The 14,667-nt window shown below is 42.6% G+C and overlaps 1 protein-coding gene across 4 annotated transcripts in view; it reads right to left on the bottom strand.

Moving 5' to 3' along the window:
• The window catches only part of LOC142896037 (kinesin-like protein KIF13B), a 32,657-nt gene that overhangs the window by 13,234 nt on the left and 4,756 nt on the right, over positions 1-14,667 (bottom strand). For all 4 annotated transcript variants that reach the window (XM_076037479.1, XM_076037478.1, XM_076037477.1 and 1 more), the window contains exons 4-29: positions 13,303-13,315; positions 13,133-13,193; positions 12,772-12,864; positions 10,699-10,879; positions 10,224-10,311; positions 9,985-10,119; positions 9,194-9,306; positions 8,609-8,720; positions 7,757-7,969; positions 7,566-7,676; positions 6,752-6,886; positions 6,497-6,627; positions 6,264-6,350; positions 5,975-6,165; positions 5,567-5,798; positions 5,322-5,484; positions 4,653-4,799; positions 4,416-4,565; positions 4,092-4,223; positions 3,639-3,812; positions 3,073-3,230; positions 2,574-2,706; positions 2,158-2,304; positions 2,016-2,045; positions 1,214-1,313; positions 210-336 (exon numbers count right to left, since the gene is read on the bottom strand). In XM_076037479.1, coding sequence (XP_075893594.1) covers positions 210-336; positions 1,214-1,313; positions 2,016-2,045; positions 2,158-2,304; positions 2,574-2,706; positions 3,073-3,230; positions 3,639-3,812; positions 4,092-4,223; positions 4,416-4,565; positions 4,653-4,799; positions 5,322-5,484; positions 5,567-5,798; positions 5,975-6,165; positions 6,264-6,350; positions 6,497-6,627; positions 6,752-6,886; positions 7,566-7,676; positions 7,757-7,969; positions 8,609-8,720; positions 9,194-9,306; positions 9,985-10,119; positions 10,224-10,311; positions 10,699-10,879; positions 12,772-12,864; positions 13,133-13,193; positions 13,303-13,315 — 3,357 coding nt within the window. The remainder of the gene's footprint in view (positions 1-209; positions 337-1,213; positions 1,314-2,015; positions 2,046-2,157; positions 2,305-2,573; positions 2,707-3,072; positions 3,231-3,638; positions 3,813-4,091; positions 4,224-4,415; positions 4,566-4,652; positions 4,800-5,321; positions 5,485-5,566; positions 5,799-5,974; positions 6,166-6,263; positions 6,351-6,496; positions 6,628-6,751; positions 6,887-7,565; positions 7,677-7,756; positions 7,970-8,608; positions 8,721-9,193; positions 9,307-9,984; positions 10,120-10,223; positions 10,312-10,698; positions 10,880-12,771; positions 12,865-13,132; positions 13,194-13,302; positions 13,316-14,667) is intronic.

Here is a 14,667-nt window from a genome sequence, read left to right on the forward strand (position 1 = left end):
TGCGCTTTCTTTTCAAATAAAAATATCAGCTACTATGTAACATAATCATTCTAAGTTATAATATTTATCCTTAACATGCACATGAACTAGGGAGGATTTTCAAACATGACACTGTCAAAGATTAAAATTAAACTCAACTGTCACTTTCCTTGGTTAACTTCTGCCAATAAATAAGACGCGTGCAAATAGATATAAAAACCCGCACACACCGTGTTACTGGGGCGCCTGGGATGCCACTTCCAGCTGACGGTACCATGACGGCGTTGCGCTCTTCTGTCAGTGTCAGGCGGCATTCAAGCAACTGGGACTCCCTTTCAAGATCATCCTCTGATTTATCTAGGAGGAAAACACGTTCAGCAACCAGTCAGAGGTAAGGTGAAGCTGGTGACTAAGATTTAATGTCAATGTGATTTAAAGGTCCTGTGTGTAATATTGGCCTGATTTGTGATTTTTAGATTGGTTAAAACTTAATATACTGCCCATAAATACATTAATAAAAGTGTATAAATGCGGTACAATAAAATCATTCGGTTTTGCTGCCCTTAGAACGTTTCTCACATATATAAGAATATACATAAATCAAGGGTCTTGCTGCTTCCAGTTAGCTTGCATCTTGCAGCGCCATATTTTTAAGGAAGCCTGATGTGGCCAATCCAGCCCGCCTGACAGAGCGTTTCATTTCATTTTCATTTAGGGTGAAGGATCGCGTCATCAAATAGACCAATGAAGAAGGTGAACGAGGCATCCAGGTTTTCGGTGCGCAGGCCACCGTAGTTCACTGGCAAGCTCAGGACGGGAAGGGAGTGAAAGACACTGCAATCTAAAATGTAGCCACTTGATGTCGCTGTTTCTTCTCAAAATCTCCAAACATTGCACACTGAAACTTTAAGTGGCTCACAGGTGAAACGTGCTTGTCACTATGCCTCAGTGCTCAAATTAGCATTTTGTATTGTTATCAAATGACATACAACAACAGCAAAACACTACATTTCAAGCTTAAGTAAATATTTAACCAATATTTTAAATATATGTATTTATTTTGTTTTGGTTCACATGCTATGATTAACTGTGCCCCCTAGTGGCAAAATATATAAATAAATCTATCACTATCACCACCTCCATATGGTTCTCATTTTCAGTCATGTTGCTCCTACCTACCTACATGCGTCAGTTTTATCCAAATTACTGAAATGCTTGCGTGTGAGTGAGGCACCTGGCTTAGAGACGATCTTTTGTAGCTGCTGGTCCAAATACTCCTGCCTCTGAGTGAGAGTGTCCAGCCACTGCTCCCTCATCCTCTCCAGATCCACCTCCTACACACACACACACCACACACAACACACACAACACACACACACACAAAATGAGGTGTGTAACCTATATCAATTATTAAGAGACGTTAACATAAGGTTGCATGGGCCGATACTTAAGTATCAATACTTTTGATACCAGACCCATCCAGTATTATTATAAGATAATAATAATTAATACATTCCAATGTCCCCCTGAGAGAAATGTTTGTGGCTTGTGTTAAGAAATTATTTATTTAACAGACAAAAAAAAGTAAAACATTCTATATAAAAAAACAAAAAAAAACAAAACTAAGGACTGCAACTATTCAAAGCTTGGACTAAATTTGAGTTAGTTAGCAAACTTTGTATTAATTTAACAAAACATTTCTATGATTACAAAAATAAAGAGATAATAATAATCTAATGATTCTAAAATATTTGAAGCCTGGGATGTTGAAAAGTTGGGAAAGGGAAGTTGGTGCTTCTGTCAACGCCATTAGTTTGAATATACTTAGTGCCTGCACGCATGTTACTTTTTGTAGAGGATGTTCTTGTAGTGTATACAAAACATTTCCTGTGATGAAGGTGCTAGATAAAGCCCTGTTCGGCTGTATGGCTGTATTTTTTTTGTACTTGGCTGCCTCTGACAATGAAAAAATAAGAAAGATATCCTGTGATTTAGTGTCATTGTGTAGCTAGCAAGCGGTACAGCAGTATCCTTACCTGGTAGCTGTCCATTTCGTCTTCACCACCCTGCAAAACCAAAAAGAAAAAAAAGAAAAGTGGTAGAAGTTTTGTTCCAACATTCCCTTCCTGACTCATCTTGCGCCAGGATCATGCCTACTAATGAGATTTTTTTCCTCACCCGTCGCGATTCACCGCCCTTGGCAGGACAGACCTGCTGCACTCTGATGTCTCCGATGGACAGGGAGAGGACGGAGAGGGCAATGAGCGGCAAGGTGCCCGAGTCTGGGACTGGACGCACCTCCACGTGCATGTGACGGGACTGACCCTGCGGGAAAATAAGATTGTGTCTTTGCAGCTCATATTCATATAAAAGCACATTGAAGGACTTGGCTGTTGGGTTTAACGTCACAAATTATATATTTTCGAAAACATAACAGCAATAAGTCTGGAAACATTCATATTTTCTCATCAACTATGTATTTTCATACTTCTCAGACCTGGAAATAACAAAATAAAATTCCACATTAGTGTAGGAACCCTGACACTGAAAAAAAAAGGAGAAAATCCTGACAAACACAGCCGGTCTGATGCTACCTGTCGCAGCTGGAACACCCCTCCCGTCCGCACGTCCTTTGCGGGGACCACCTCGACGGCTGCAAAGACCCCGGCCTCGTTCAGCTCCATCACCTGCACCCACAGCTCCAGCCTGCGGGTCACCTCGCTCCACCTGGAGGTGAAGGAGAAGACACACACACACACACAGGTCTCAAAGTAAACCACTGATCGGATGAATTATTATGCGTGTAATACACAAATCATGTCTGCTCTTGTTGGATATATTAGTATAAGTATAGGCAAAGCGTGAAGTAGTAAGAGTTGCTCAGTTATAGCAAATTCAAGTAAAATGAAAACACTGTTTAGCATGCTGTGAATCAAAACACTCCAATTTTAGTTTTACGATGACCGCTACTACATATCTGCAGCGTTTAACGGTCACTGAAGTCATGTGACTGCATCTCACAGCGAACAAACTAATGCATTCCAGGGCCGCTGACGTTTCTGGCTAGCTTGAGCTTCGCGAATGTTACTGCACCGTTCTCTCAGGGACCGCGTCTTGGCCTGAATCACTCCGAGGTCCCACAGCGCCAGGTTCCTGCGAGGGTTGGCCTCCTTGTGGCCATACACTTCGATGGCGACCGCGCCCTCGGATAAAAACTCCACAAACTCCTCAGTCACTGGCACCAACAGTTCCTGGAGGGTAATAACGTGATATATATGCCTTTAAAAACAATAATTTGATTCCAGTTTTGTGATGCCCTTTAAATTGAGTTAACTTGCATTTTAGATATGATTTATTTCTAACTGTCTTGAGTTTTAATTAGGGCTGTCAGTCGATATTTTTTTTTAATCGTGACTAATCGCATAGTGTCCTGAGTTAACTCGGGATTAATCGCAAATCAATTGCAATTTTTTTTCACCCTGCTCTACCCTGCCTCAATCCTTGCAGCGCTTCCGCCTCTGGTGTGAACCAGGCGCTAAGTACGATAAAAAAAAAACTAGTGCCGTTAAAAAGAGTTATCAACGCGTTATTAACACGTTAACGCATTAATTTCGACAGCCCTAGTTTTAATACGTCTTTCACTTCATAAGGAGGCATACCGTAGCCGTGTCAAAGACGACCGTGCACTGAGGGTCTCTGCTGGCGGCAGACGAGCTGGAAGGCGTTACTTCTGGAGGGACGTACACTGGCATTTCCTGGCCCCAGAAGTGGAACTGACAGAAGACAAAGTTGGACAAATGCCGAGGGAGGCCGCTGGCCTGGAGGATTTTCACCTGCCAGAGTGGAGAGGAAAGCACAGCTAGAGATGATACAGCAGCAAGGATGTCTGATGCAGGACTTTTAGTGCATATTCAACTAACTAAAAGTATAAAAGTAAAAACAAAAACATGGAACATCTCGAGTACATACAGTTATAAAGAGAAACCTGGCAACATATAAAATGAGCAGCTTTAAAACAGCTTTTCAAACTATCATGATCACGACACTTTACGTGGGGCCTGAGTGATTCCCAAATAACTTGGACTTCAAGAACGAGGCTGCGTTGTTCTCACCACACACTCCAGTTTGCGTTCTTGAGCTTCTCCATCAGCGGCGTTCTGCTGAGCGCCGATCGGTTCTGATTCCCCCTCCTCCGCGGAGCCCTCGGTGCCGCGCCACACCTCCACGTGCAGCCGACCAGCCACCTGGAACACACATACGCAACATAAATGCCTGGCATGGGTTAATATAATATGACAATGGTCAAAAAGGCCCAAAATTGTATTGCCAAAAATAATTGATGGCACCCTGAATCAAGAAAGTCAACAATGACGGGGCTGCTCCTGAAGACCCTGGGTCGTGACCGCTTTGAGAGCCAACTCCAGCCGATTCGTTACCTCTCCCTTCTGGTTGATGATGGGCACCGCATACTGCAGCTTGACGTCGTAAAACAGGCACGCCAGGAAGACGTTGGCCACACCGATTAGAGAGTGATTCTCCTTCTCGGCGAAGAACGGGTCAGCACGTTTGAAGTAGGCCCTCATCGCCTGCGGACAGAGTTACGGTACTATGTGACTGATGAAGAGGACGCTCTGTGATTTCTGACATTGTATATATATTTTTTCCTCACTCACAGAGTTGTCTTCATCAAAGTCCTTCCACTCTTGATAAAGCTCCCTCATGTCCACCACTCTGTTCTCCATCTTCTCCAGAGCCCAGATCTGCTTGCCTTGACCTTTACGGCGGACTTGGATGGCTGGCTCGCTCAATACAGCATCTCGCTATGAAGATAGGGAGGAAAAAAAAAGACTCACTTTACCATGTTTCTTACTAGCAAAAGGACAATGCAAAAGTAATTCTGTAGCTCTGTGTGTAATTCTGTAGGTGCACAAGTCTCTTTAACAACTTTAAATAGCTCTTTCACTCGAGGCATTGAGTGGTTTGAATCAGTTTAGCAACAGCTGACGGCTACATAGTGCGCAGACCCTGAGCCCCTGATGACAGCAATTTGCATCAAAATTAGGGCTGTCAGTTGATTAAAATTTTTAATCGCAATTAATCGCATAGTGTCCTGATTTAACTCGCTATTAATCGCGATTAATCCGTTGGCCTGAACAGGAGGGCTGTGGCGATTCCGCCTCCGGAGTGAACCAGCTGTTAATTGTGTGTAAAAAAAATAATAGTGCAGTTAAAAGGAGTTTACGTTAACGTGTTATTAACGTTATTAATGCGTGAACTTCGACAGCCCTAATCCAAATCAGAATGAGCACACACAAAAAATTTGAAAATCAACTTTCGCCCACCTTCCTGTTGGCATTCAGGTTGGCAGCAGGGATCTGCAGCGTGACCAGGTACTCTGTCTTCTTGTTCAGCTCCTCTGAAATGAAGTTGGCCTCCTGTGCCAGCAGGTTGGCCCGAACTATCTGCTCCTTCAGGCGCCGCAGGCTCCGAGTCATCATGGCTTCCCTGAACAGCACGTTTGTTAGAATTTTTTTTTGAACTTACCTACGGCTATCGAGGATGAGAAAACATTTCCTGTGTCACTCACCTGTCTTCGCTCCAGCGCCGCATCCGTTTGCTTGAGCCGGCCGACATCACGGCGGACTCCGTGCCGGCCAGGATGCTCCTCGGGTCCAAGAGGTGGGAGGGTTTCTCAGGAGTCAGCTGCTGGCGGAGCTGCTGCAACTCGAACTCGTACATCTGCCGCTGGCGCTCCAGGGCGCAGCGCTTCTCCTCCTCGTGCTGCCTCTCCAGGGTCTGCAATATTGACTGCAAGGGGTCTGGGAGGAGGAAGAGGATGGAGCAGAAGGAGGGAATGGGAGAGGAAAAAAACACAAAGTGACAGTATTGGCAGAGTTGATTTTTCTTGATAATGATGTAGAGGAATAGAAATGTAGAATAGAAAAATGATGCTGTCAATCCTGCCCACAGTTTACCTTGATGTTTGAACACTCACCGTTGTTTCCCATGCCCTTCATCATGACCTCAGCCTGGGCAAACTCGTAGCCGAAGCTCAGCTCGCTCGACACGTCGCTGGATGCGTCCACGTCCACTTCCAGCTGGTCTGTGCTCAAGCACGTCTTCATGGCGGCGCTTCCCTCGTCATCGTCACCTCCTCCGTGGGCCGCAGGCCTTGGCAAGCTGATTCTGTGTGTTGGTTAAGGAAGGAAGGGAATTAATCGCTTGCTTGGCTGTATAAATGAGGTGCGAAGAGTTAGTTGGCAGATGCCAAAACTGAAACAGACCTGAAAAAGTGGTTGTTTCCCCACAGGATTCTGTCACCGTGATGGAGTTGGACTGGGCTTGTGACTGCAGTGCCATTTACACACGTGCTATGGTAGGAGTAAGAGGTCAAAAAGTGCAGAAACGGAAATAATCTAAATGTCAGTAATACATATAAACGTATATATATAAAAAAAAATTCTAAAAGCCTATTGAAATGTTATTTACGGTTGCAGGTTTTAGGCCTGGTACCCACCGAGCATTGCGGTGCGGACTGAGCACCACGCCGTTGTTCTCCGTGATGTCAATGACGCAATGCTCGGCTTGGATGGCCATGCCACACAGCTGGATGTCCTGCGACTTCGCCGAACCGACGCGGGTGTGTTCCTGGACATTGGAAAGAGCGCGTCACGCTTGCACGGCATCAAACACATGCATTAACACCAGTTCATGGCAAAATATACTGGATGTGTACGTGAGAGAGTGAGTGTGTGTGTGTGTGTACAGGCACCTTCAAGTAGTAGACCAGAAGCTCGTTGAGGGCAGGGTCGGCGTTGAGGTTGACCAGGAAGCACTTGTCGTTCACTACCCGGATGCCAGAGGACTGCAGTGAAATGCCCAGACTCTCCAGCTGCTTCTGACGCGCCTGCAGGAAACACAATACATCTCTATAACACTTGCACTGATGCACTGATTGCTTTAACCTGAGAAAGACATCGGAAGGTACAACAGTAGTCCATAACTACTGTAGGCGATACCAAAATGAAAGGGAATCTCTTTAAAAGGTCCAGTGTGTAGAATTTGGCTTGATTTATGATTTTTTTTTTTATATTGGTAAAAACTTAATAAACATTGATAAAAGTGCATAATCGCAGTAGAATAAAAGCAATTTGGTTTTCCTACCCAGAGAACGGGTTCTTATTTATTTACAAGAATATACATAGAGCAAGGGTCTTGCTCCCAGTTAGCTGCTATCTTGCACCCATATATTTCTAAAGAAGCCACACCAGCCCGCCCAGGTTTGTGCGCTCAGTCCGCCGCAGTTCACTGGCAAGCTCGGGAGAGGGACGGTGAGCGCAATAACGCTGCAATCTAAAGTGCAACCGCTTGATGTCGCTGTTTATCCTCAAAATCTCCAAATATTACACACTTAACCTTTAATGTGAATTAAAGAGATCTAACAAAAATTACTACAAACTTAATTTTTTACTAAACTGGATTAAACCCATCTATTCCACAAATTTTGAAGCGACTCAAAAAGTTCATGTTCAAAGTTCATTTCAAAAGTACAACCGGCGCTGATTGTGTATGCCATCATAAGTCACCAGTGCGATGGCCTCCGTCTTCCTGAGTTTCTCTTCCCATGTGACCGTCATTTCTTGGATCAGTTTCTCGGACTCCTCCAGTCTATCCTTCAGCTCGGGAGCCTTCATGGACTGGGAGGAACAGAAGTCGTGTTAATCTTCCCGTGTCACCGCAGCGAGTCAAAACACGAAAGGGCAAAAGCGACGTGAACCTCGGCCTCGGTCAGCTGATCTTTCAGCTTCTCCACTTCCTCTCGGAGTTCTCGAATGATCCTGGCGTTGGGGTCTTCGTTGACGACGGCGTGGTTGACGATGCTCTTGGCCCTGTCGGCGTAACGCAAGGTAGACAGCGTCTCATCGTAGTTGTCCGCCGATGGGCTGATGGTGGCAACCATGGCTGTGCGACTGTTCCCTCCCAGGCTGTCCTACAGGTAGAGAGGAAAGACTTAGGATGAAACACACAAACAAAAATAATGCCTTAATTTATTTGGAATGATTCACAGGGAATCTGGAAAATAGTTACTGCAAGACTGCATAAATAAAAAAACCCTACAAGCTAAAGTGTTGTGGCAGCAGGTGCATCAGGCTAACTTGAGAGCTACTAGCCAAAATCTGGCAATCAAGAAGAAGTGGTTAGATGGGTCAAGTGCGGAAGCAAATTTCGCACACGAGCAATGTACCAATTGTTGGGGCTTTAACTTCAATCTATGCAGCCTCCTGTCATGTGGAGCCATTGAAACACGCCATCAGCAGCTGTGCCAATGGGACCTTTTCAAGACTCTGAATGAAAGAGTAATTGAGAACCAAGACTGAAATCGTCATCTACTTGCCATTTGCTGCCTACCCTTCTGAACAGATCAGCAGCTTGGCAGTGTACAGTAGAAACTTTAAGACTCTACAGACACATTACAAGAAGAAACACTAAAAGGAAAATATGCAAAACTTTAAATCGTTTCAGTGCTGACGTGTGTGGAAAAAAAAAATGGCAGTGCAGACAACCCCTTGTCCTGCACCAATCGGATGCAGCCTTACTCCCACAAGGGTCACCATTGTTTTCGTTATACCTTGAGCAGCCAGGTGAGCACGGAGTCTCTGTAGGGAACAAACTTGTTCTTGTTCTTTCCGGCACCCTGGTCAGCCAAGGCTGAAATGACGAGGCCCAAAGTGCTGAGAGACCTGTGGAAAAATACAGCGGGTGAGATAATGATATAAAGTGGGGGAATAAAAAAGGGGAATAAAGAGACAGAGGGAGAGAGAGAGAGAGAGAGAGAGAGAGAGAGTGAGTATTGAAGGACACAATGCAACAAAACAACAGAGGCCCAAAACAGAGATAAGATCAAGAGTTTGAATACAAACATAAACAAAGACAGACAATAATCCAAGCCTGCACACATTTTTTTCACTCGTTAGAGGGAAATACTGACTCCCATATAGAAAATTAAACCGTGACACATTTGCAATTTTTTCAGCGAGGTCTAAATTTGCCTATCTCCAGTTTAAATAAGAAAAAAATAATCCCAATAAAAAAATAGATATATACATAGAAGCATATGTATATATACACCCATATACACCCATATAAAGATGACACTTGTTGCACATAACCACTTTAGGGGGAAAGAAAATGAGCTGTTATTGTTTCCACGCACTTGTTGATGTTACTTCCTTCCTTCAGTCGTTCTCCTGCTGCTCCGGTCTTCGCAGCACGTTCACTGCCAGCCAGATCCACCAGACTCAGCTTGCTCACCTTCTCTCCACAAGTCTGTTCCACAAACAAAAACACAAAGGAAAATGTGACACATGCGCAAGATTAATTTTTTTTTTTTTTTTAGAACTGTAACGTACAGTCAATGCAAAATTCTCAGAAAAACAGTTGAAATTGAGCCAAGTTTTTGAATTGTGCGGAAGAGGATTAGGGCAATTAATTGGAATTTTTTTTTACAGGTCAATTCAAGAATAGAGTTGAAATTTCGAGATTAAAGTTGAAATTTCAAGAATAAAGTTGACAAAAAAACAAAAATTTGTTAATAAAATTTAAATTTTGCAATTAAATTAACTTTTAATTGTGGGTAACTGGGTTAATCCACCATCCATCCAATTTACTTGCCAATTTCCACTTTATTCACGGAATTTCAAGTTTATTCATGAAAGTTCATCTTTTTTACGTCAAGTTTTTTCCACAAATTCTTGACTTTATTCATGAAATTTCAACTTAAAACTTGAAATGAAAACTTAAATAAAAATCTCCTTCCTGTTATATTTTTCTCTCTCCTCGTGGCCCTAATTCTCTTTTGTAGAATTGGGGTACGTTGTTATTGCAGAGCAAACGATAACAGGCCACAAAAACTGTTTTCATAAAGACACCAGATCACTAAATGTAAATTCCTATTAAAAAAAGCAAACAATAATGTGACAGAGAGCTTGAAGAGGTTGTGTTTACCCCAGACCGCAGGTCCATGAGCGTGTGCGTGAGAATGATGTTGAAAACGGCGTGGGATCGGCTGCTCTCCTCGTTCATATTTGTGGCTGCCACTGTGCGCGATTTATTTCCCTCTGACATCAGCGACTCGATGTCCTGTGAGTCACACGTCACCAGAAGTGAAAACAGGGGTCTTGTATCTTACGCGATTACTTTTCTCCCTTGGCAATAAAACGTAATTAACGGCCACGGTGTCCAACCTTGTAGCCGGCCACAGCCAGACGAGACAGACCGTCGACGTAAGGCCCCAAAACATTGTGCTCCCTCACTCTCAGCGCCTGTCGACTTCTACTGGGAGGAAGAGACCATTATTAACATCCGCTAGTCTTATTTCTGCTGCCGGAGAGAAAACAGGACAAAACGTTTTAATGGGTATTTAAAAAAACACCCCCCGTTTTAATGGGTATTTAACACACACACACACACACACACACACACACACACACACACACACACACACACACACACACACACACACACACACACACACACACACACACACACACACCTATGCAATATAATTACAAGGTAAAGATAGATAAGAACATGTACCTGCCGTTATATTCAACAAGCAAAACAGACCATATCAGAATTATGAAACATCTATTTTTAACATTTCGAGTACACAGTTGTCCCGTTGCCTTTCCAGAGTCACCGAGAGCAAACAGTTCTCACCCTTTTGGGTCAAGCAGGTCTCGGACCTTCTCGTTGTAAATCTCCATGTACGAGACTTCCACCGTGAAGCTCTCGCCCTCCTGCGTCTCCTTCACTGTCCTGCTGAACAGGGAGCTGCAGAGGCGAGGAATCAGGCCAGGCTGCTCCACGGAGCCCATCATGGTGTAGGACTTGCCAGAACCTGGGGACACGCACAATGAGCACCAAGTCATTTTTTTTTATTATTGATGCATTATAAACTTTTCGAATGGATTGACCGCGTAAAAACATCACAAAAACATAAAATTAAGGGGTAAAGAAAATCATTGGGAACAGTTATTAACTATGCACTTATTAAATATCAAATGAACAATACGATGAATAAGATACGTTTAAAAATTATAAGACAATAATGAGCCAAATTTTGCATTTCATTGCTGAATCAAGCCATTACTAGCTCGTTTGGCTGTTGTATGCAGGACTATAAATAAAAAGGAAAAAAAAAAATGCCTCCTGAGACTCAAAGCAACTTTAATCTGGTAAAAATATCAAATGAAGAGACAGAGAAGTGAAAGACAAAGTCAAACTAATCCTGTCTGCAAGACAACTGGCTCTTCCTGCACACAGTGAATTTCTCTCAGAGATGAAAAAAAAAGTATCTATTTATAAAAAAAAAAAATCCATGCAAAACAAACTGCTGCCACTTGCACGCTTGCAGACAAGAGTTTCTGTGTCATCTGTGCAAAAGGTGAAACTGAAATGCAGTTTATACTCGTCCTGACAGGCAGGAACAGCTTATATCCTGTATCAGGTGTCATCAACAGCAGCAACAACAACAACCAGCTGACCTTTTCATCAATCCTGGCGTGTAATAAAGCAGCGAAGGTTAAATGCTTGTGCACGAGCTGCTCGCTGGTGCGACTTCACTTGTCACAGCGAGAAATCCAAAGGTGTGCAGCAGAAATATGATGGACTGTTAAGAGTTAGATGTGACAATGAGCCGAGCGGAGGGGCTGAATGGCATCCTCAGCTCAGTGGAGCGCAGCGAGGACTAATGTTCGCTCAGTCAGGCAGTCGGCAGCTGCCGCAGCAGCACAAAGGTCTGGTTTGAATCTGAGAGAGGGAGCACTGAAAGCTGTGCAATGTCAAAAATTCAACCTCACGACCAAACTACAGCTCTCGAAATCCCTACGGCTACTTGCTTTTCTCTCTCAGTTGTTCAGTGGTGCCAGGAATTTATACTTCACACAAATGATTGTGTACAAATTAAAAAAAAATCTGCAGAAGACTGTCACTGCTCTTCATCAGGGAAAATGATCAAATTGTGTTTAAGTTAATAGAACACTGATTTGGTGAACAAAATTAGGATGGGACTCTTCTTGTGTCTTGTTTAGTGCAATGAGGTATTTAAAGGACATAATTTAAATTTTTTGTGTTTTATGCTTGCTTTTAAATCAGCTCAAATGACCTCGTCTTACCACATTGTCTGTACAGGTTTTGGTGAATGACCTTCAGGAATGCTTCCGCTGACCTCTTTTAGTTCTTTTATATCATATATTTTCAGAAAATTCTGATGCATTTCAAAATAAAGCTCCTCCGAAAATTGTCACTTGTAGGTCTAACGTGTATTACTGGCCTACAGTGGAATCATGAAGTGACAATTAGGAATTCCCCCAAAATACTGATCAAGGAAATCTTATCTTTTTTAAAGGAGCTTTATTTTGGAATGCTTCATCAGAATTGTCTAAAAATTGAGTCGGGGGTCTCCTGGCGTGGTGCGCTTTCACCCTGAAGTGGAATCATGAAGTGACAATGAGAGATTTCCCCAAAATATTTTTCTAAAATGAAGTACGGCATAATCACAAAGTGACATTTTTGGAGGAGCTTTATTGTGAAACACTACATTAGAAAAGGTGTTCATATAAAAGTAAACCATGTGTATTCAGTTTCGTATTTGATACTACCTCAACTCCTTTAATGCTTTTACCCGCCAACTGAAGGTCCTTACAAAAAAATGCCAAAGTTTTCGCCATCACGGTACGAAAACAAGAATCAATACTGCACTGCATCTCAGTTTATGAGAAGGCTGGTTACCTGTCTGGCCATATGCGAAGATGCAGGCGTTGTATCCCAGGAAGGCGTTGTCCAGCAGACTCTCTCCGAGACACTGGAACACGACGTCCTGGCCTAAAAACAAAAGGAAAAAAAATTAATAAAAACACTGTCCTGGTGCCCCACATGCACAGATACAACTATCTGTTCTGTTCTCCCTCATTGTCCTTCCCTCTTGTTTTACTTTATTGGTAGTTAGCATTACAATAGGTTCATTTAATCTTCATATCTTCAACTCCATAAACAGAACACAGGGAACTGCCGAGTGGGAGGAGGAGTGACTCAGTGGGGGTGAGTCAAGATGGTGAAACGAGACTGAACCACAGATCACACTGACACTGACCTGCAAACTTCTCTTTCTGGGATTCATCCATTGACCAGAAGCAATAGTCGTAGGCAAACACCTGAAGGGAAACACACGAAAGCGGTGGCTCGAAACGAGGAAAAGCAAAGCAGGTCCAATTGAAATTTGAAAAATGAAGAAATCCAATTGACCCAAAAACGAACGCTCACCTTCGGCTGACACCTGAGGGCGAAAGAGAAAAGGGAAACAAAAAATGAGTGGGTACAATAATCTACTGCGGGTTAGGTCTGCGAGATGATGAGGATTGGTTTTGCGTTCAATCGGAAAAAAAAAAACATCTCTAAATAAATACATTTTCAATCAGCGACAGCAAGTAATTCAACAGAAACAGGCAATCCATGCCGACACGTGAACAAGACGACAAGCAGTCGTTCATGTTGTCATCTTGTACGTTTTGATGGAAATGCTCAGGTGATGGGTCAACAGTGTGGATATGTAAGAGTATTAGCAATATTAATCAAAGTAACTCCTGCTGTCTAGTCAGTGAATACTGGGTGACTCATTTGGATGAGTCGTCTATGCTAGCACGCACTGTGTCTTTACGAATACATTCAATTCTCCAACTGTTCTGTCATAAAAACAGACCATAACAAGCAAGCAGAGGTTTCAGATGCCAAAAGAATAAAGAATTAAAAAAATAAAAAAACATGGAAAAACGACCAGCTTCGACCGGTCAAAGTGAGCAGCGAAAGAATGGAAAATTTAAAGACAATGATCTCAGTGATGACTCAAAATCCGCCGGGGTGACTAATCCTCCTTAGCTGCAAATGAAGTTTGGAATTTGACCCTGAATCAGAATCTCCTCCATGCTGACCCGAACAAATTAAAGCTCAACCGCTGGGTTTTGGGTTTATTTGAGCACATCTAACAACTGAAAAAGAATTGGGCAGTCAATGGTTTTAGTAAATAAAAGTACTCAAACATTAGAGTATTTGTATAGGTATTGTATAGGTTGTATATGTTTGTATAAGTAATTATTAAGTAATTTATTGCAAAAAACAAACTTAAACTACATGAACGACAATAGTTTATGTACTTGCTAACTGTCTAAACATATATATATATGTATATATATATATATATATATATATATATATATATATAAAGTATGAAAAACACAAAAGTGAACATCAAATTTTGAACAGAAACAACGAGGCTTGAGAAAAACTAGGGATGCACTGACACCAGAATCGGCATCAGTACAGATATCGCGGTTCGGTATGACACCGATAACAGTTGTGTAGGTTTGTATGTGACAATTCTGTTCAATTTGTGTTTTGATGGAGTGCAAACTGAATAAAACATCGATTGCAGAAAAACTCGGTGAGCGCAAATCCACGAAAGACGGTTAAAAGATTGGGGTGAAAGAAGGAGAATTGTTCAATTTACAAAGGAAGAATAAATTGAACCTAAAAGTCAACGTCCATTGTTCAGGGAAACCCACTATGAAGTGCGGCGCGCTAACACCGCGTGTTTATTCAAGCAGAATTGATAAAAAAAAAAAAAAAAAAAAA

This window comes from Nelusetta ayraudi, unplaced genomic scaffold (assembly GCF_046127955.1).
Source record: "Nelusetta ayraudi isolate G7.1 ecotype Tasmania unplaced genomic scaffold, CSIRO-AGI_Nayr_v1 ptg000052l, whole genome shotgun sequence".
NCBI classification, from domain to species: domain Eukaryota; kingdom Metazoa; phylum Chordata; class Actinopteri; order Tetraodontiformes; family Monacanthidae; genus Nelusetta; species Nelusetta ayraudi.